Source organism: Ursus americanus, chromosome 33 (assembly GCF_024610735.1).
Source record: "Ursus americanus isolate L20-20 chromosome 33, mUrsAme1.1.p, whole genome shotgun sequence".
Taxonomy (NCBI): domain Eukaryota; kingdom Metazoa; phylum Chordata; class Mammalia; order Carnivora; family Ursidae; genus Ursus; species Ursus americanus.
This window is the reverse complement of record NC_142159.1, coordinates 16331009-16351653: the sequence shown is the minus strand read 5'-3', so window position 1 is coordinate 16351653 and position 20645 is coordinate 16331009. Positions and strand designations below refer to the sequence as shown.

General features: G+C 53.6%; 1 protein-coding gene across 1 annotated transcript; it reads left to right on the top strand.

Moving 5' to 3' along the window:
* Positions 1-922: 922 nt before the first annotated feature.
* Positions 923-8215, top strand: PLA2G2F (phospholipase A2 group IIF). Its single transcript, XM_045782640.2, has 5 exons — positions 923-1038; positions 1697-1749; positions 4781-4925; positions 5852-5961; positions 8040-8215. Exons 1-5 carry the CDS (start codon positions 923-925, stop codon positions 8213-8215), a joined length of 600 nt encoding a protein of 199 aa, XP_045638596.2.
* Positions 8216-20645: the final 12430 nt, after the last annotated feature.

The window sequence follows — 20645 nt, the reverse complement described above, 5'->3', positions numbered from 1 at the left end:
TGGGTAGAGAGGTCCCCAGAGATTCCGGACGAACTCCCTTCCAGCTGTGGATGGATGCCTTACAGACATGGGCATAGCCACAAGGAGGGCCCCTGGCAAAGACTTTCTCTTTGACCAAACCCTGCTTGGGGTCCCTTGAGCTCTTTTCCAAGAGGCCTGGACTCTCGGACTCCTGTGTTTGTCTCTGCGCTGTCCTGCATTCTCTCCGAAAGCCCCTGTGAGCCAGCTCAGCCAGGAGCCCCCATCCTCGATACCTGATTACCCCAGATGTCTGATGGGGCTCCTCATCAACCTGCCACCCCCAGGTGATGTCACCCTGGCCTGTCGTCTGCAGGAGTCCTGCTAGGTGGGTTTAGCCAGGATCCTCCCACCCCCCCTTAGTAATTTTTCCACCTGCTGACCCCCATCCTGCTCCTTGGCTACAAATTCCCCTTTTCTTTGTTGTATTTGTAATCGAACACAGTCTCTGTCCCCCGCTACGAAACCCCACTGTGGTGGCCCCGCCTCTCTCCAATGCCACCTTGAGTAAAGCCGGCCCCACTGTGCTTTAACAAATGTAACTGAACAACTTCTTTGTTTCACATCTGTTTCAGGTGGGAACAGGGAGCCCTCTGGGTGAATTTCCTTCCAGATGTGCAGGGAGGGTGCAGCTCCTGGGCAGGTGTGCAAACCCCCACCTGTAGGCCGAGGGCCCTGGGGCGGGGACTGTACCAGGCTGTGGGCCGGGCGGTGGCTGTGGGAGGGAGGAGGTGGAGTCTCCTTTTTCTAGGGCAATGTCACCTGCGTCCTGCCCAGGGGCACTGCCCCGGCGCTACCCTGCCAGCACGTGTGGCCCCGTTGAGCTGGAGCCTGCTCCCCGGAGCCTTCAAAGCAATCGCGGACCTTACGAGCCCTATGTCGCTGGACCCCCAGAAAACAGAACATGGCAGATGGGGCGCAAGCCAACCCCAAAGTGTTCAGGAAGAAGGTGCTGGTTAGGCACCCCTCTGGGTGGAGGAGCCCAAGTCTCAGGGCCTCTTCTCCTTGGAGAACTTCCAGGTACGTGCCTGCTACCCTGGGATGGAATCCTCTGTGGAGAGCAGCAGGGATGGGGGTGGGGAACTGGTGCCTGGAGTCCATTTCTCCAGAAAGAAGAGCTCTAAGTCTCTGAGTGATGGCTGAAATACGTCACCGCATTTTCAGCACCAGAAGGGCATTAGGGATCATCTAGTCAATCCTCATGAGGCACCTGAGGCCCAGAGAAGCTAAGGGATCTACCGAGGTCACACAGCATTTTGGAAGGAGAGCAGGGACTAGAATCTAGGGACCCAGGTCTCTCGGCTCCAAGTGCAAGACCCAGCCAGCAAGTTGGGTCATGTGACTGACTTCCCGGAGTGTGTTTGGAAAAGGGGTTGGTTCTGATCTGTGACAGAGGCCTGACCCCATGAGACAGTGAGCTTCCTGTCTTGGAAGCTGGTGCAGGAAGGCCATTCCTGCTCAGGGTAAGAAGGAAGGAGGCTCCTAGTGACTCCTGGCTCTACCATCCTGGGGACTGTTCTTTCAGGAGCCACAGGGCAGGTGGGAGGTTCTCGTCACAGAGCCCGGGGAAGCAGGAATGGGGGCCTAAGGGACAGCATTGATGGGGCCTCTGATGAGGCCGGGAGCTGCAGGCGAGTGGAAGGGACGGACTCGGGACTTGGATTTTCTCCTCTCTCAGATCTAGCTTGGGTATGAAGAAGTTCTTCGCCATGGTCATCCTGGCCGGCAGCGGTGAGTAAAGGCTCTGGGGACACTCCTGGTTCTCTCCCACTCTCACACTTTCTCCGGTGGCCTTGGGCAGCTAGGTTCTCGAGCCACTGGCTGGCAGCAAGACCGTGGGCCTGCACTGCCTCTCTGGGCCTCCACTTCCTCGCTCAGGCCCTGGCGGCCTTCCTTGCCTTGGGGCTGTCTGCACCCCCCCCCCCCAGCCATAAACACACAGAGGCCCCTCTGCTCGGCATTTACGAGCCTCCGAGGCGGCAGGGCCCAGAGCTGAGCAAGCATCGTAAAACGGTGGTGTTTGCTGGGCCTCTGGCTGCCCCGGGAAAACCTGGGCGTTTGTGTAGATAGGAGTGTGTTTGTGTCCATGTGTACATTAGGCAAGAGCTAATGAGTCTGTGTGTGGCCGTACGTGCGTACATCTCTGGGTGTGGAGGTGTGTCTCAGCACACGTCTGTAAAACGTGTAGGTGGATGTTAACTGGGGCACCTGGATGTGCGTGAGTGTGTGTGCAGCAGGTGTCTGGGAGCGCACAAGCCGTCGGCGGGGAGGGTCTGGTGGCTCCTTTCCCCGGGCTGCTGCTCCTGACGCCGATCCCACCCCGCACACAGCCAGGTGTCTCGGGAAGGTGGGAGGAGGGAAAGAGATACCAGAAACAAAATAAGGTTAAATGTGGCCAGTCGTGAAAAACGGGGGGTTGACGTGGCTGCTAAAGTGACTGTTGTTTGGAAGACAAGCATCCGCGTTCAGCCCCAACCGCTGGCCGGGGACAGCAGCAGCCTGACCAGGCGCGGACTCCCTTTCCTCTGCTTGGAGCGTGTGTGTGGGCGTGGCCTTGGCTTCCCGGGTTCGCCGTGGGTGCTGCATGTGTAAGTGTGTGCTAACGTGCGACCGAGTGTGTGAGATGGACGTATGAGCGTGGGTGTGAGGTATGTGAACGCGCGAGGTGGTAGCGGGAGAGTGTGGGCACAACGGTGTATATGACGGCGTGCACCTGTGTGGGAGGTGCCTGTGAGGGTATCACGGGCGCGTGCTTGTGAGCATACGCGGTGTGTAGAGGAAAGAGTGAGTGTGCATTTTGCATGAGCATGCTGTGTGTGAACGTGTGGGAGGGAAGTGTGTTTCTACATACACTCTACACGGGTGTGTGACTTGTATGTGTGTCTGAGTGTGAGGTTGCTGAGTATGACCACGTGACTGCGCGTACGAGGTATGCGTGTTTGTGGGTGCGTGTGCGCTCCAGAGCATGGTGCGTGGAGGAGAGTCTGAGGTGTGTATGCCCTTGTGAGTGTAATGGGGTGTGTCCCCCCGTGTGTGAGGTGTAGAGGGCTCCTGTGATAATGTCCACCCCGTATGGAGCTGCTGGTCAGAGGGCCCTGGTGATGAAAGCTGCTCCCCTCCCCCCTCCCCAGGGAACACCTGCACAGCCAGACTGTGGGAGGCGGGGCTTCAGGCCAGGGAGCCTCCTCCTCACAGCCTGGGCAGGTGGCGCCCTGCAGGAGAGCTGCGTTATCCCTGGATTTGGCAATCGATGTCAAAGAGCTTAAGCAACCTGCCCATGGGGCCGCAGTGCCCACGGAGAACTTGTCTGCAAACCCATGGCTCTCTGGGTTTGACTCGCGCGGTCCCATTCCAGATCAGAGTCCCAAGCAGGTTGGCACGCAAGTCCTCCTCCAGCAGCCAACCGCCAGCACAGTGCGGGGTGGGGGGAGGGAATGGGCTGGGGGAGAGAGCCTTGTGCAGCTCAGGGATGGGCTCAGGCCCATGGGACATGGGGTCCTGCCTCTCCCTGCCCCGGACCCCGCTGAGACATGTACGTCTCTCTACAGCATCCTCTTAAAGTCATTTGTCCCAGCTCCTTCCCTGTTTCCTTTCCTGTTTGCTCCTTATTTTCTGTAACGACAAAAATCAAGAAGCCAATAGACACGACTCAGGCAGAGCAGGATTCCCCAAACCCATTAAATGGGGCTACAGCGGCTCTCCTGCCTGCGTGCGGGGCGGCCTCACCCAAGGAAGGACTAAAGCACCAGGCTCAGGTTGACTCAGCAGTGAGCCGTGAGATGCCGAGTCAGCACAGGCCCTGGGGCCCGGGAGGCAGGGAGCAGGGGAGAGGAGGAGAGGAGGATCTGTCTCTGGGGAAGGCCAGGCTGGCAGGTGCGGGGATGCGGCTGAGTTTGCTGGTGTGGGAGGGGGTCATTGCGCTCTTGCTGCTTGTGAGACATGGCCAAAGGGAAATGGGTTTGTGTGTGTCTGTCTGTCTGTCTGTCCGTCTGTCTTTGCTGAACAACCAGAGCACCGAATTGTCTCTGGATTCATTGTGATTTGCGAGTACTGTGGTAGGGACACAAAGTCCCTGCTGGAGGCAGAGGAGCCAGACCAAGGCCCAGGGCCCAGAATCAAACCCCTGTGTTCAGAAGACCACGTGGCATTTGTGAAGCCCCTGATAGTGGCCCCGGCACTTGGGATCTCACTGCCTGGGTCCAAATTCTAGCCCTACTACTTTTTGATAGCGTTCTCGGGCAAGTTACTAAGTTAAGTGCTCTGGACCTCAGTCTCCTCATCTATAAAGTGGGGATAATAACAGCACTCGGAGTTAATGCATGGGAGGGGTTTAGGGCAGCCCCTGGCACAGAGCCCTCAGCAAATAGGAACAATGATTATAAGGGCCCTAGTGCCTCACGTTTTTGCTTTGTTTTTTTAAGATTTCATTTATTTATTTGAGAGAGAGAGAGTGCAAAGCAGGGAGAGGGGCAGAGGGAGAGGGACAAGCAGACTCCCTGCTGAGCAGGGAGCCCCACGTGACCTGGGGCTCGATCCTGGGACCCTGGGATCATGACCTGAGCGGAAGGCAGATGCTTCACTGACTGAGCCGCCCAGGGGCCCCTTCTCGCAGCTTTTTATACACTGCTTCCATCCTCCCCCACTCTGCTCACCCTCCCCCCTCCCTCCCCCTTTCCCTGGCCCCAGGGTGTGGGGAGGTAGGTCAGACAGGAGGGGCCGCCCAGCAGGCAGGACGCTCACAGCACCCTCGGTTTTCTCGCAGTCCTACCCGAGGCCGGCAGCAGCCTGCTGAACCTGAAGTCCATGGTGGAAGCCGTCACGGGGAGGAGCGCCGTCCTGTCCTTCGTGGGCTACGGCTGCTACTGCGGGCTGGGAGGGCGCGGGCTGCCCATGGACGAGGTGGACTGGTAGGTCCCGGAGCGCCTGTGCTGCTGTCATGTCGGGACTGGGAGGGGGGCAGTGAGGGTCAGACTGGTCTCCGTCTCTGATGGATGGGAGAGGACCCTTCCCCCAAAGGATGAGGCTGGTTCAATGAGTTAGTGACCGGGAGCCTGGCCTTGACCCGTGTCCTCCTCGACTGTCTTAGATGGTTTCTATTGTCCTTCTGCAAGTCTTAGGCTTGGAGGCATTTGAACTCCCGCTCTCGCCAGGAAGGAAACATCGACCTGCCCCCAAAACACATGAGAGCAACAGACATGCAGCTCACACTCAGCAAAAGGAAGGGCTGTGACCCCTCTCACCCCATCACCCTGGAGGCTCTGATGGAGCTTACTTTCTGCTCCTGTCTCCCCAGAACCAGCCAGCACCAAGTCGGGGTATCACGGGGGGCTCAATAAAGGCATGTTGACTAATCGCCTTCCTCCACTAGAGGGGATGGCGGTGACCACACTACATTTGCTTCCTGTCCTTCACCCCCAATCCGTACTCACCCCTGCAGACCTTTGTCTCTCCTGGCCATCCCGCACAGCCAGGCATGGCCTCTTGATATAGTCAGGCTCCTTTGACACTGACTGAGGCCTGACCCTCCTTCCCATCCTGACCACATCGCCAGACAGCCTGATGCTTCCCGCCTCCTGCAGCGGCAGCTAGGGCTCTCAGGGGGGAAAGCTGGGAGCCCTAGGCATAGAACAGGAAGGCAGGATCATAGGCAGGAAACTGGGGCACTGGCCGGGCTCTGCCTGGCTGTGTGACCTCAGGCAAGGAACTGCCCCTCTCTGGGCCTCCGTCTGAAGGTCTGATCTAGAAGGAACTGGAACAGATGGTTGGGGTCTCTGCCACTGGGGGATGGGCCAAGCCTGGTTATGGGGGCCTGCTATCCTCTGTCTGCTCCTAGGTGCTGCCATGCCCATGACTGCTGCTACCAGAAACTCTTCGACCTGGGCTGTCACCCCTATGTGGACCATTATGACCACACCATCGAGAATAATACTTCGATCATCTGCAGTGAGTTCTCCCCCTGCCACTCCCCCCTCCCCCACCTAGGAGAAGGGCTTAGATTGCCAGTCCCCCTGCCCTGTGCTGGGGCTGTGCACAGGGTTGCCAGACGACATACAGGACGCCCAGTTAAATTTGAGTTTCAGATAAACAACGAAAACTATTTTCACGTAAGTATATCCTAAATATCGCATGGGACGTCCTCATGCTAAAAATTAAATGTTAGCATAAAAATCAATTACTGTTAGTGTAACATTAAGAATTAGCATAAGTATATCCCACATAATATTTGGGACATACTTATACTAAAATATGTACTGTTTGTCTGAAATTCAAATTAGCCAGGCCTCTTGTTTTTGTTTGTTTGTTAAATCTGAGAACCCTAGCCGTGGCTCTCCTCCTGATGTGCTCTGATCCTCCAGGCCTGAATTGGCACCCTGATTCCCAGGTCCTTGATTCTTAAGCTTCACAGAGGTTAGGGAGTGGTTCCGATTCAGTGGTTCCGATTCAGTGGGTCCGGATCTGTTTTTAACCAGATCCTCCGGTGATGCTGAGACTTTGTGACATGCTGACCTGGGTTCAAACCTGGATTCTGCCAGCATTTCCTGCTGTGTGTAATCCTATGCAGGGTGCTTCCCTACCTGGCCTCAGGCTCTCCATGGGCCCATGGAAGGGTGTGGATCAGAGCAGACCTGTTCCTTTCCGGTTCTGTCTTGGGGACCCCACCAGAAGGTGGCCTCATTCCAGGACGCTCAGTGTTTCCAGGATTCAAGCTATGAGAACCAGGCCGGGCGGTGTTCCCTCGCTTACCACGGACTCTCCAGGCCATTCCTCCACTGAGGGATGTGGTGTCCGAGTTAATGGCCCGAGTGTCCCTGCCCTGCCTCCCCTTAGGTAGCAGGTGCCCCTGGCCCAGTCCCATGGGCAGCCCCGGGCTCCCTTTGTCACCGTGTCTTAACTAGGTTCGTCTCACTGTCCCTCACTAAAAGCTCACAAGCAAGCCCAGCTTTGCAAAGAAACCCCAAGTCTCCTGTTCTCTGGGGAAGCATTTGCTGGGGAACTGGGAACGTCTGGGGCACCTCGGGAGCCCAGGGCACTGAGGTCCCCGTATTCTGCAACATGGAATGGAGGGGCTGGCTTGGGAGAGGGGGGTGTCTCCTCATTAAAGCATTTCCCCAAAGGGCGGTGGACTAACTCAAGCAGTGGTTTTCACATTGGGTTCTGGGGGTTACTGGGGTCATGGGGGTCAGGTGATGGGGAGGTCCCTGAGTGGTCCAGCTGGCCCTGTGAACTCATTTGATAGTTTAAGTGCTTCTCTTTTGGCCGTTTGATATATTAGCCTCCTGCAAAGAGTTTCATTTAAGAGCAAGTATTCTGCTGACAGAAAGTTTGAGAAGTGTGCCAACCACTGAACTAGGGAGGGGTTCCCCGAACCGGCACCATCTCCATCACCTAGGAACTTGTTAGAAATGCAGATTATCAGGCCCCGCCCAGACCCACTGAACCTGAAGCTGGCGGGCTGGGGCCCAGCAGTCTGTTTCAACAAGCCGCCGGTGGATCCTAGTGCATCCCTAAAGTTGGGAACGGTCAGGGCGGATGATTTCTGGAGGCTCAGAAAAGTAGCAGCAGCTGCAGCCACAGTGACTAGGTCTTAAGCATTTGCTCATGGGAGGCCCTAGGCCAAGCTCTTTAGGACCCCCTCCTCAGCAGCTCCTTATCACCAGCTCCCTCCAGGAGTCGGGGGGGGGGGGTGGTCCTGGGATTCTGTGATGGGAGAGACGAGGCCCTGGGGCAGGAGATTCCTGACACCTGAGTGTCTGTCCCAGCCCTGCCTTGGGTTGGCTTGGGTGACATTGGTAAACCCGCCCCCCTTTCTGGGCCTCAGTTTCCCCTACTATAAAGTGGCACGTTGGACTTCAGGGCTTCCCTGATTTAAGCACGCCCCAGAGCCCCCAGGAGGGCGGTGGACACAGCCGGCGGGGCCCACCCCGGAGCTTCTGAGCTGCCGGCCTGGGGTGAACCGCCAGTGATGCTGCTGCCCCCCACCCACCTTCTGAGGCCCACTAGAACCTCTCTGCCCCACACAGGTGAGCTCAACGAGACGGAGTGTGACAAGCAGACCTGCGAATGTGACAGGAGCGTGGTTCTGTGTCTCCGGAACCAGACGTACAACGAGAAACATCGCAACTACCTCAACATCTACTGTCAGGGCCCCACGCCCAACTGCAGCATCTATGAGCCGCCCCCGGAGGAGGTGGCCTGAGGACACATCTCCTCCGCTCCCCCTGCATCTCCCTAGTGCCCTCTAGGGACCAGACAGATGGAGCAGGGGGAGGTGGGGGGAAGACTGGGAGCCTGGGGTCTGCCTGGCTCTTTCCTCCCTGGAGCCGCCCCTGCGAGACCGGCCCCAGAGGACTCAGGAAGGTCTGGGCCCTGACTGTGGCCCCCAGGCTCCCAGTTTCCCCTGAGCCCGGGGGAATGTGGGCAGAGGTGGGAGAGGGTTAGCCTCGGCAGGGCCATGTCCCGCCAGGGGCCCTAGACTTGGCAGGGAACAGGTGCCTTGTTGGGGCCTCTCCTGAGTGTGAAAGCCAAGGCCTGAGAGAGAGGAGGTGGGGGCCTCTGCGTGGGGCCTCTGCCCCCGGCCCAGCCTGACTTCCTCAGCCTGACCCTCACGGTTGGAGCCCGGAGACCTAGAGACCAAGACCCTGAGCTACCAGCTCAGCCCCAGAGCCTGGTGTGTCCTCAGGCCGCTCCCCAGCCCACCGGCGTGCTGCGCCCAAGGCCTGGGCTCTGGGGGCCTCTTGGCTCCCCTAGGAGATGATTCAGGGTGATCCTTGCTTTCTCTCTAGAGCTCCATGGTGGGGGGCGGGGGGTGGCCCAGAGTCTAGGCCCAGACATTAGAGGATGGCCACAGTGTCAGCCCCAAAGTCTGGCCTCAGAGCAGTCTGCAGGGCACCCACAGAACCCACGTCCCCAGCGGCACTCCCCTAGGTGCAGGGTGACCAAGACGGGGGCACAAATAGGTCCCCCAACACTCAGGTCTTCCCCCTCCTCCCTCCTGAGCCGGCCCTACACTATTGCACTGCTCTGAGGAGCACCCAACCCCAGGCTCCTGGGACCCTGACAGACGTGGAGGGGACAGCCCCCCCCCCCCACCCCGCCCCGTGCCTTCCCTCCTGCGGCAGCCAGGCCAGTGGGTGGAAGGACCCCAGAGCCGTCTCTCCCTGCCAGGGAGAGGCGAGGCTGCACGCTGGGGTCGGAAGCCCTCTCAATGGGGAAGAGGCCGAGGGCTGGGACCCACCTCCGTGAAGGGGGAAACAAAGGCAGGAGGGACCAGGTCCAGGAAGGAGGCTGTGGGGAAGGTTCAGGAAGGCAGTGGGGAGGGAGCAGCGTGCAGAGGGAAGGGAGGGGAGAAGGTGGGAGAGAGATGGGACAAGAGTGGTCTGGGCAGGAGAATCGGGGTAAAGGAGCCTGGGGCACAGGCCCTCCTTGGGCCCAGGTTCCCCCTGAGCCCGGGGGAGTGTGGGCAGAGGTGGAAGAGGGTTAGCCTCGGCAGGGCCAGCTCTCTTGACTCCGCGCCAGCGTGGCTGTTTCTCCAGGTGCGCCCTCCCCTGTCCCGCCTGCCTCACCTCTTGACCTCAAGCTCAGCGGCCTCCAAGTAGCCAGCATGCCCTGCGTCACCCCGAGGACCCACTGGCACAGCGCTGTGACCCACCTGGACACCAAGAACAGCCACCAGGAGCTCGATCCGCCCTGCTAGTACCTTGTAGACCACTGTCACCAGGGATGGTTGAGAAAGCCGGAGGCAGGAGAGGTGTGGGGGTGGGGAGAGAACGTCTACCCCCAAAATAGCAGCACTGGGCAGAAGCCTTGCCAAGCTGCATCTTCTAGAACACCGGCGTTGGGCACCGAGGATGAAGCTGTTTGTTGACGTCGGCTGTCACTGTGCGTGAGAAGAAGCCCCTCCACGGCTCACCTCCAGCTGACTGTCGTGGCTGACTGTCGTGGCATGGCGGCTCTGGTCCCCTGTGAGCGTCATCACTGACATCTTCCAGCTAACAAACTACCCTTTCCTGGCCGTCTTGGGAGGGCCCATTATCTCTGAGCTGAAGCCCCCACCAAGCCAGAGGTGGAGGCAGGATGGGGCACCTGGAGTCCCTGCCTCAGGTGGGGTCTGCAGAAGTCTCCGCCCCTCACCCCTGGGAGCCCAGGTTTCAGGCTGGGCCCCTCCAGCTCCCACACATGTCCACTCCAGAGAGTCTGGGTCCGTGTGTCAGGACGAGATTCTGCTGCCAAGGAGTCTTGCCTGCCCCATCCCCCACCTTGCCCCGGCCTGTCCAGGATGCTGCACCCCAGAGACTCTCCATAGGACTCAGCACCCCCTCCTCAATCTAATAAAGGCCTCCTGCCTCAACTCCCCACGGCTGGTCCTCCTTGGCTTGGCACCCACTGGCCAGCATCAGGGGAGGGCACAGAGACTCCCTCCAGGGTCTGCGGCTCTGGGGAGAGCAGGTTCCTGACACCCAGCAGCTGGCATGGCCTGTCCCCTTCCTGCCCCGGGGCCTAGATGATGTTGCCCTATTCTGGCAGAGAGATGAGTGTCAGGAAGGCTGGAGAGTGGTGTGTTCCAAGGGTTGGACAATGATTTGGCCTGGGTGCTTGTCAGGCATCAACCTCCACCCCGTCCTTTGCTGTTGAACATCTCAGAGAGGGGAAGTAACTTGTCCAGAGTCACACAGGTTGTCAGTGATGGAGCTGGGTCTGACTCCTCGGGATCTGACTTTTTTTTTTAAGATTTATTTATGTATTTATTAGAGAGAGAGAGTGGGGGGGGGGAGGAGCAGAGGGAAAGAGATAAGCAGCATCCAAGCTGATTGCAGAGCCCGACTCGGGGCTCCATCTCACGACCCTGAAATCATGACCTGAGCCGAAACCAAGAGTCAGACACTTAACTGACTGAGCCACCCAGGTGCCCTGCATCTGACTTTTAACTACCCTTCCTTGCACCTGCTTCATGATGACCCACCCGGGCAGCTGGGGACAGTGGGGCCAGCGACTGAAAACCCAGCAGGGCACCAAGTCCTGGTCCTCGCCCTGGCCCCTTCTCTGACTTAAGTCCATTCCCTGTTGGGGGCATCAGTTTCCCCATGAGCAGGGGGACCAGAGACGCTGTTTCAGGCGTTCCCCAAAGCCCTGTGTTTTCCTGGGCACATCTGGGATGATTTCTGGGGTGCCACTCCCCCACTTCAATCTCCACTTGAGCAGCTCTGCTTTTCCTGGATTATATACTGAATGTTCCCACGAACTACTGTAAGAAGAAAAAGACAGTCTTCAGTAACTTTGGACAGAATCATCCATTGGTTCATTCATTCAGTAGACCTGTACCGATGGTCTTCTACAGCCCAGGGGGGACACCTCCGATCAGACACAGAATCCACCTGAGGGAACCCATAGGCTGGGAGGGGGAGGGGGGCATGTGACAGCCTTGCCATACGTGCCAAGCAGTGTCATGGGGAGCATAGGGAGCATGGAAATTGAAGCCCCAAGTATGTCCATGGCAGTCCCGGAAGGAAGGGGCCCCCAGGGGGCTAGGGGGTGGAGCTGGGATGGCTTGTTTGAGGTCTTTGGAGGTGGAGAGAGGAGGTGAAGGGGTCACATGTTTTGAGGAAGAGGCCCCTTGCTTCTGTAGTCTGGGCAAGGGTAGGGGGAGAGTGTCTCTCCTTACTCAGGACTCCTACCAAGTTATGAGGTCTTTTAGGCTAAGGCTTGAGGAAGGGACCGCACTTGCCTTGCGCTGGTCTGGGGCTGCCATCCACAAGACTCTGTCCTTGACCCCACTTCAGTTAGGCTTCCTTGAGACCTTTCTCAACCAGGCCTTGACCTCAGGGTTTCCGTATCCATCTCAGCACTGCCCCGTTTTAGCACGAATCCCGTCCCACCCCCGATATCTGATCAAATTCCTTACCCTCCACCGTTTCCCAGGCGGTCCCTGATCACCCGGGCCGGCCTTCGGCCAGAATCCTGTTAGGTCCATTTAGCAAGGATCCTCCAACCCTCAGCCATCTTCCAGCCACCAGCCTCTCCCTGCTCCTTGGCTGCACATGTCCGCCTAATAGCCGGGACGATTCGTAATTGTTGTATTCAGAACAGAGGGCCCAGTTCCATAAGGGCCCCTGTGATTGTTCTTGAATAAATTTTTTTTTTTTTACCATGTAAACAACTGTCTGGGTCTAGTTTTCTAGCAGCCGTGGTGCCATAACTCATGTGAGATCCAATTCATCATTGGACCCCTGGCCATGTCATCCAGGACCCCAGGTGGACATTCTGAGGCCTTTGTCTTCCATCCTGCCTGACTTTTTTTTTAAGATTTTATTTGTTTACTTATTTGACAGAGAGAGAGAGAGCACGGAGGAGCGCACAAGCAGGGGGGGTGGTAGGCAGAGGCAGAGGGAGAAGTAGGTTCCCCGCTGAGCAAGGAGCAGGATGTGGGGCTCGATCCCAGGACCCTGGGATCACGACCTGAGCCAAAGGCAGACACCCAACCAACTGAGCCACCCAGGCGCCCCGGTCCTGGCCGATTGATCGGGGACCCGTTGTGAGCCCGACTCCCGAGCCCGGGCTCCGGGTGAACGTCCCTGAAGCACAGCCCGGGTAGGTTTTGGCTCTTAAGGTTCCGAGTATGTTCTGTGAAGCTGGATGAAGAGTCATAGGCGATGTTGTTTGACAGATTCCTGCTGGGCTGGAAGTCTTTCTTCCTGGCCCTTTCTTTGAGAGGGGATTCACTGCCTGACTCCCGAGGCTGGAATATTTCTCCTGGCTCTTTGGGAAGCCTCTCTATTCTACTTGATCCTGCTTCTTCCAAGGAAACGTCTCAGTTGACTGAAGCCCCCCCCCCCCTTCAAGACCCTCTGCTGAATTTGGAACTTCACTGCTTCCTCTAAGACGTCTCCTTTCCCACGTCCCCGCCTACCCTTTTTGATCTTCCCTTCAGTTCCCTTGTATCCCCTGATGGGACCCCTTCAAACCCCTGCCTGCTCCCTCCCTCTGCCTGCCCCTGCCAGACCTTTTCCCTGCCCCTGCCAGCCCGTTGGGCCCTTGAATAATTAGCTCCCTGTCTCCATCAGGGTTTCTCAAGGGACTCAAGGACCCCTGAAAGCAGCTACCTGAAGCTAAGAAGGAAAACTGCTCTTTGGAAACAGACTGGATAATTTACTCACTTAGATGGGATTTGGAGACATCCAGGCAGGTCCCCTCAATCTCGCCCCTAAGATATATTCCACGGCCTCCTTAAACTTACATATTGGGGTGGGGGGTGGCGCCTGGGTGACTCAGTCGGTTAAGCCTCCAACTCTTGATTTCGGCTCAGATCACGATCTCAGGGTCCTGGTGATGAGGTTGTGGGATATCGGTGAGGTTCAGTGAGGTGGAGTCCGGAGCCGATGACCAAGAAAGAATTCTTGAGACATCTTTGGTGCAAAATGGTGGCTTATGAAAGCACGGGGAGAGGACTCCTGGGCAGAAAGAGCTGCTGCCCCAGGCTGTGAGGGGTGGCTGATTATATACTGTGGGGTTGGGGGAGGTAAGGAAAAAGAGAGGTCGAGAAAATACTTTCATATGTTAAAGAAGATTCTCAGGATACCGGAGGCCTTGCAGTTGTCAAGTTAAGGTTGTTTTTCCCTCTAGCAAGGCGTTAACATTAAGATGGTTGGAAACTTCCTGGAGGCTGCGGGTTATAAAGACATTTAATTGTATCTACATTCCCTTCCGGAAGCTCAGTTATTGATAGAAATGCTTTGTTCTTGTAAACTGCTAAGACATTTGTAAACCGAGGGAGACTCAAGTCTTGCAGGATTGTGGTCTCTATAGGTTAACTACTTCTTTGTCCTTTAGGGCAGCCAGGAGTGCCTGAGGAATGTCACCTACATCCTATGGGGGGTGGCGGGGCGGGTTGCAGGGTGTCAGCTTATGCCTTGTCTTCAGCCAGCCTTCTGCTCCCTCATCACTGGGATCGAGCCTCATACTCAGCGGGGACTGTGCTTCTCCCTCTCCCTCTGCCACTCCCCTGCTCGTGCTCACTCTCTCTCTCTCCTTCTCAAATAAATAAATAAAATCTTTTTTAAAAATTACATACTGGGGCAACTGAAAAGCTTAAAAGTGTCCTCCACAAACACTCGTAAAAAACTTTAACTCTTATACTGAATAAACCACCTCAACTTGTCCCATCTGCCAGAAACACAATTCAGATAAAAAATCCAAAATGGAGCAAAGACGAGATCCAACTATTTTTCTACAAACCAGGGAGCCTGCATCACTCTGTTTTGCTGATCTGTGGCTAAAATTTTAGAGTGAAACCTGTAAGATCTCTGTCCGCATCTGTCCGTTTGTGTGTGTATGTACGTATGTACTGTGTGTGTACATATGTACCGTGTGTGTACGCATGTACTGTGTGTACGCATGTACTGTGTGTACGTGTGTGCCGTGTATGTACTGTGTATGTACGTGTGTGCCGTGTATGTACGTATGTGCCGTGTATGTACTGTGTATGTACGTATGTGCCGTGTATGTACTGTGTGTGTACGTATGTGCTGTGTATGTACGTATGTACTGTGTATGTGATATTGTTCCACTCAAGATGGCATTGCCAAATTAATCCATGAAATCCCTTCACGGAGCTCTCTTCAAAATGGCTTAGATACAGGGGCGCCTGGGTGGCTCAGTCGTTAAGCGTCTGCCTGCGGCTCAGGGCGTGATCCCAGCGTTCTGGAATCGAACCCCACATCAGGCTCCTCCGCTAGGAGTCTGCTTCTTCCTCTCCCACTCCCCCTGCTTGTGTTCCCTCTCTCGCTGGCTGTCTCCTCTCTGTCAAATAAATAAATAAAATCTTTTTTTAAAAAATGGCTTAGGTATAAATCAGCCCTTCTATTAATTATCCCTAAAATACCCAGAAATATAGAAACTACTCCAGATATTTTTCAAGCCCATATGATTTGAGCAAGTCTGGATAACTAAGGACAGTTTAATAGCCCTGGTTGGACAAAAAACAGCCGTGTCTTCTGAGTTACCAGCGATAAAGGACAATCGGAGCGTATGTTTTATTCTACTGAGGTTTAGTAGTTAAATAAGGTAAGGTCATATCTACCAGATGTTGAAGACCATAAAAAATTATAAATTGAACCTAAGAGCAAATGTCTAAGGAAAGGTGCAGTGAAAATGAATTGCTTGATATCCATTACTTCGTGCAGCAGAAAACAGAAAACCCGTGTCTTTAGGTTTTTTTAGGCTCTTGCTTTCACGATGCTTGCCTAACATGCATGGGTTGTAAAAGTAGTTAACGGAAGTAGCTCGAGATGCTGGATAGTTTTGCTTCGGGTTCTAATATGCTCGCCGAAGAACAGTTTCCAAAATTTTTTTAGTAGCCTGCAATCTTAACAGTTATGCCAAATTAAATTAAGTAAAAATCGTCATTAGCTATCTAAATCATTTCTAAGTCAGATAAACCACTAAGACATTAATTACTAGGCACAAGTGTAAGCTTATATATGTTTGGCTTTTTATTTTTATACGGTATAAAGAAATATCTTTGGGCCTATTGTATTAGAGGAAGTATATGTTTCTAGAAATTGTGAGATGGTATATTCATAAAACTTACTCATTTACTGTAGAATGTTGATATACAGCTGACAGTTAACCGTCGTTTACCTCCTTGTTTTCACTGGAAATCAAGATTACTGTGGCTTAAACATTCTAAGCATATATAAGTGAATTGCTAGAAATTTCTAGGAATAAGAAGGGTGAAGAAAAAAGCTGCATGCCAATTATGCAAGAATGTGGGCTATATTTCTGTTAGGGAAAAAGGAGAGTACTTTTGTCTTCAATGTCCAAATTGTGTAGAGGTTGTTTAAAAGTTATTCCAGAATGAGAAAGAGGAAAATATAGGACAAAAAAAACATTTCAGTGGATATAGAAAGTTGTAGAGGGTTTGTGGAAAAGGAATTTCATATGTGGTCAAGCTGGCTCAGATTGAATTGATTTATTTATACGGTTTTTAAAATGAGCCCGTAGTGTACAGATGCAAAACTAGAATTTGGTTTTCTTTCTGTTGAAACAACAAACTTTTCTTGGATTATTGGTCTGCTCTTTCTTAGAGATTGTAGAAAGTTTTTCTTTTCTTTTTTTTTTTTTTAAAGATTTTATTTATTTATTTGACAGAGACAGAGACAGCCAGCGAGAGAGGGAACACAGGCAGGGGGAGTGGGAGAGGAAGAAGCAGGCTCCCAGTGGAAGAGCCTGATGTGGGGCTCGATCCCAGGCCTCCGGGATCACGCCCTGAGCTGAAGGCAGACGCCCAACGACTGAGCCACCCAGGCGCCCCTGTAGAAAGTTTTTCTTTACCTTTTAAGTGAAACTGCCTAGGAAACAAAGATTTTGTCTTATCCGAATAATTTCCTGTGTTTATGTTAACCATATCATGTCATTGATTATTTAAGAGAATATAGACTTTTCACTTAAAAAAATTATTTATTTGAGAGAGAGAGAGGGAATGTGTATGCAGGACTGTAGGGAGGGGCAGAGGAAGAGGGAGAAGCAGATGCCCTGCTGAGCTCGGGCCCTGGAAGCAGGGCTCCATCCCAGGACCTGGAGATCATCATCCGAGCCGAAGTCAGAGGCATAACCGACTGAATCCCCCAGGTGTCCCCCAGACTGTTCACTAGGGTTTTTTCATTTTCTTTTGTTTTTACATTTTTGACAGTTCTGCCTTCCCCCAAAATCAACTCCTAAATGAAATCCTGATCTTAAACTGACCTTGAACTGGGTGCCTGGAAAACCTCCAAGGATTTGTTCTTTCACCCTATAAAAAGAGATGTTAAAAATAATCTGGTTTATTTGACATGTTGGATTGCATGGCAGGCACTGTCAAATCAGAAGTGCTTTAACTTTTCCTGTTATATTTGTATGGGTAAATATTTTAAATTAACATAAATATTTTAGAAATTGTATGAAGTTCCTAGAAATTTGTCAGTGCTTTCCTGCTTATGTAATCTCCTGACATAATGTTATCAGTCATAATTCGAGTTATTATCTTAATGTGTTGTATGTCACAAAGACAATTACATTCCTTTGTCAGTTAATTGTTTTATAATGAGCTCTCATCAGATCTTTTAACCACGGGCCGTTTTAAGCCTTTCATCATTTACAAATGGTACGCTTTCCTCTGATGCTTTCCTAAAAGGTCATGTCAATCAGCGGGCAGCCAAAATGCTCCATCTTCTTTAGCAAGGACAATTTCAGACACCCCTGGAAAGGACTAGGGCAGGTATTCTGGGGAAGAGGCTTCTGGTGACACTGAATAACCTTTAGATCACGTCGCTGACCTGAGTAAGGATTTCCAGAACCAGTAGAGAAGCCGATGGGTTCATCAAATTGCTAACCCAAGATCAAGAAGAACAAGAATTAATTACATGGGACTGAATTAACCAGTGAAGGATGATTTTAGTTTTCGCTTCGAACGTTGCTGTTTTGTTTTTTTTTTTTAATGTTCTATTTTCTGGTTTCAAAGAACTCCTTTCCCTTTTATCTCAAGCTGTCTATAACTCATGACAATTTAGTAGATGGTAATTTTGCAAGCAGAAACATAACAGGTATCTTTTATCTCTGCCTGATCTCTCCAGAATTTGGAAACTTATACTGAGTATTTTTATTTTCATGGCAATATAATTATTTGCATACATTCAAGGAAAATCTGTTTCCTTATGACAGAACATCACTGGAAGCTGGTTATATTCCCCAGGCCTTGGCTGGAACGTCATATTCGAGAATGATGTGCATAGCACACCACGGAAGGAGCTAAGGTTGATTTACGGAGCCAATGCTTACAAAGCCCTTCTAGAAAAACCAGCCTGGTACCCGCCTTGCAGGTGAGTAAGGAAGGTCACTTCCTGGCAGACCCAGGGACCTTAAGATATCTTGGGGACCTTGAGAGGAAAGGAATTCACCCAAATCTGCAGGTATTGCCAGAAAAACCGGGTGGTGAGTTCTTGTCTTTGCTTCCTAGCCTTGAGAGGCTCTTAAAAGTCTAGCCTGAGATTCGTCATGAAAGTTTCCAGGAGAGCCTTTTTTGCTGCCCTTGTGTGAAAAATCATGCCCAATCTAACGAAATCAGACGTATGGTATAAGCAGGAGTCAACAAGAGAGGTGTCTGTATGGTGAGGGAATAGAAAGCTAGCTGAGGACAAAGGAGAAGCTGGCACCCCCCCCCACGTGATGTATGTGACATTCCTCAGGCACTCTGGGCAGCCCTGAAGGAAAAACAAATGGTTAACTGACAGAGATCACGGTCCTGCAGGACAGGAGTCTCCCTCAGTTTACACATGTCCTAGTGATTTACAAGGAAGAAGCTTTCTTATCAATAGCCTAACTTCCGGAGACCCATAACTCAGTTTCCTGAAGCCCTAACATCACCCTCCCCTCCATAAAATGGAGGGAGGCTGAGGCAGAAGGAAATGTAAATAAGACTGAATTTCTTTTAAACCTGCAGCCCGCGGATAAGGACGTGTGATAGGAGGAATGTACGTACGGTTCCTCCAAGAAGCTCCCAACTATCACCATGATAACACCTTGCTAGAGGGGCAAACAACCTGAACTTGGCAATGGCAAGGCCTCTGGTATCCCGCGAGTCGTCTTTAACATATGAAAGTACTTTCCGGAAACCTCCCTTTTTCCTTACCTCCCCCACCCCATAGTATATAATCAGCCACCCCTCACAACCTGGGGCAGCAGCTCTTTCTGCCCAGGGGTCCTGTCCCCGTGCTTTCATAAACCACTATTTTGCAGGAAAGAAGCCTCAGAATTCTTTCTTGGTCGTCGGCTCCGGACTCCACCCCACTGAACCTCACCGATATCCCACAGCCTCATCACAGTGACCGATGAGAAACGGACTCATATTGTTCAGAAAGGAGAATGTCTTTTCTTTTCTCAAACAAGAATGGGGACTGATGAAGACTTCTTGGCCAAACTTCAGTCAGGCTCCTCTGAGACCTCTCCTCAACCAGGCCTGAACTTTGGGCTTCCATCTTTGCACCTCGGGCATGTGGCAAGAAATCTGCCAGGTCAGTCTGGCAACAGCATGCACCCACGCTTAATATCTGGTCAAATTTGTCACCCTCACCCCTCTTCCCCACCCCCCCACCCCCCAGCAGGGGATGTATGGTCGCCAGGCCTGCCTTCGGCAAGAATCCTGTTAGGTCAGTTTAGCAAGAACCCCACCCCCTCACCCCCCCCCCACCCGCCCCTGCACTGTCTTAGGGATTCTCCACCCACAGAAGCCTCCCCCCGCCCTGCTCTTCTGCTGTAAATCCCCACTTTTCTGCTTCAGGGGAGCACAGTTAGTATACTGAGGTCTTTCTTCCCTCATTGCCATAGTTCTCGAATAAAATCTGTTTTTACTTGAACTTCTGTCCAGCTCCGGTTTTCCACAGCAGCATGTCTGCCCAGATCTAGGTCAGAATTCTACATTCTTGGGAAGCACTGCTCCCCCCTCCCCATTCTTCAGGGCCCTCCAGGGAGGGGCTGCCAACTCTTTTCCAGGACTCGAGTGACACCTAGTGGTCATTCTCGGTCACTGCCCGTGCTGTGAGCCACACCCCCTGCCCCGCTGCTTCTGGACCCCGTCGCAGACTGGCAGTGCCCAGAAGAGCACAAGGACACGATCAGCAATCAGGATCACCTCTGTCATCCTTTATTGCTGTCAACACTGTCTCCCACAAAGAGCAGATGGGGCCACATGGCCTTGAGCACATCACCCCCCCACGCACACGTCTCCTCCATTTCTCCGCCCTGTGCCATGTGGACCCTAATGAAGAGCACATTGTGGGGCTGGAGGATGAAATGAGGCCGTGGATGGGAATGCCCTCGCACAGGGCCTGGCGTGGAGAGTGGAAACTGTCCGCACTGATGACGGGTGCCCTTGGCTGGCGTTTCGGACCAAAGGTCCTCAGGGCCAGATTGGCAAAAAGCAGTAGGTAGAAGGAAGAAGGAGCTAATGGAACATTCATGGGGACATTCTCCCCAAAATGGAAACCTGGCAAGTGCAAAGCTGTGGTTTAGCAAGAAAATCTGGCTCCCTGCATATGGGTGTGAGGGGGATAGGGAGAGCGGCAGAGAAGGAGGAGGGGAGAGAGGCAGTAGGAAGGTTCTGCGGAGCACGCATGGCCCCAAACCCACAGCCAGGCACCTGGTGCCTGCCCAGCCCTGGGCTCACTCAGCTGGGCCTGGGAGCCAGCACTCCCTCAGGCTCGGGACCGGACTGTGAATGCAGGGAGGCGGCCCTCTCCTCTCCGGAGGGTTGCACGGCAACGCTGGCTGTCAGCTACCCAGTTGTGGCTTTCTAACAAGCAGCTGACACCACCAAGCGTGACAACAAGCACAGTCCGGGAGGCAGGGGTGCCTGGTAATGCGGTCGCGGGCATGGGGCCCTGCCAACGGCAACCCAGCTGGGATACGGATGCTCAGCCCGGGCAGGCTGTCCAGGGTCTCAGGCTGTCAGGGCCCAGTGAGAAGAGCGGGATTTATTAAGCGCTTACTGTATGCCAAGCACGGTGCTCAGAGCCCTGTGTGTGCCATCTCAATCAATCCTCTTAGCGACCCTGTGCGGTGGGTCTTTATTTCTAAAAGGAGCAAACGGAGGCCCAGAGTTA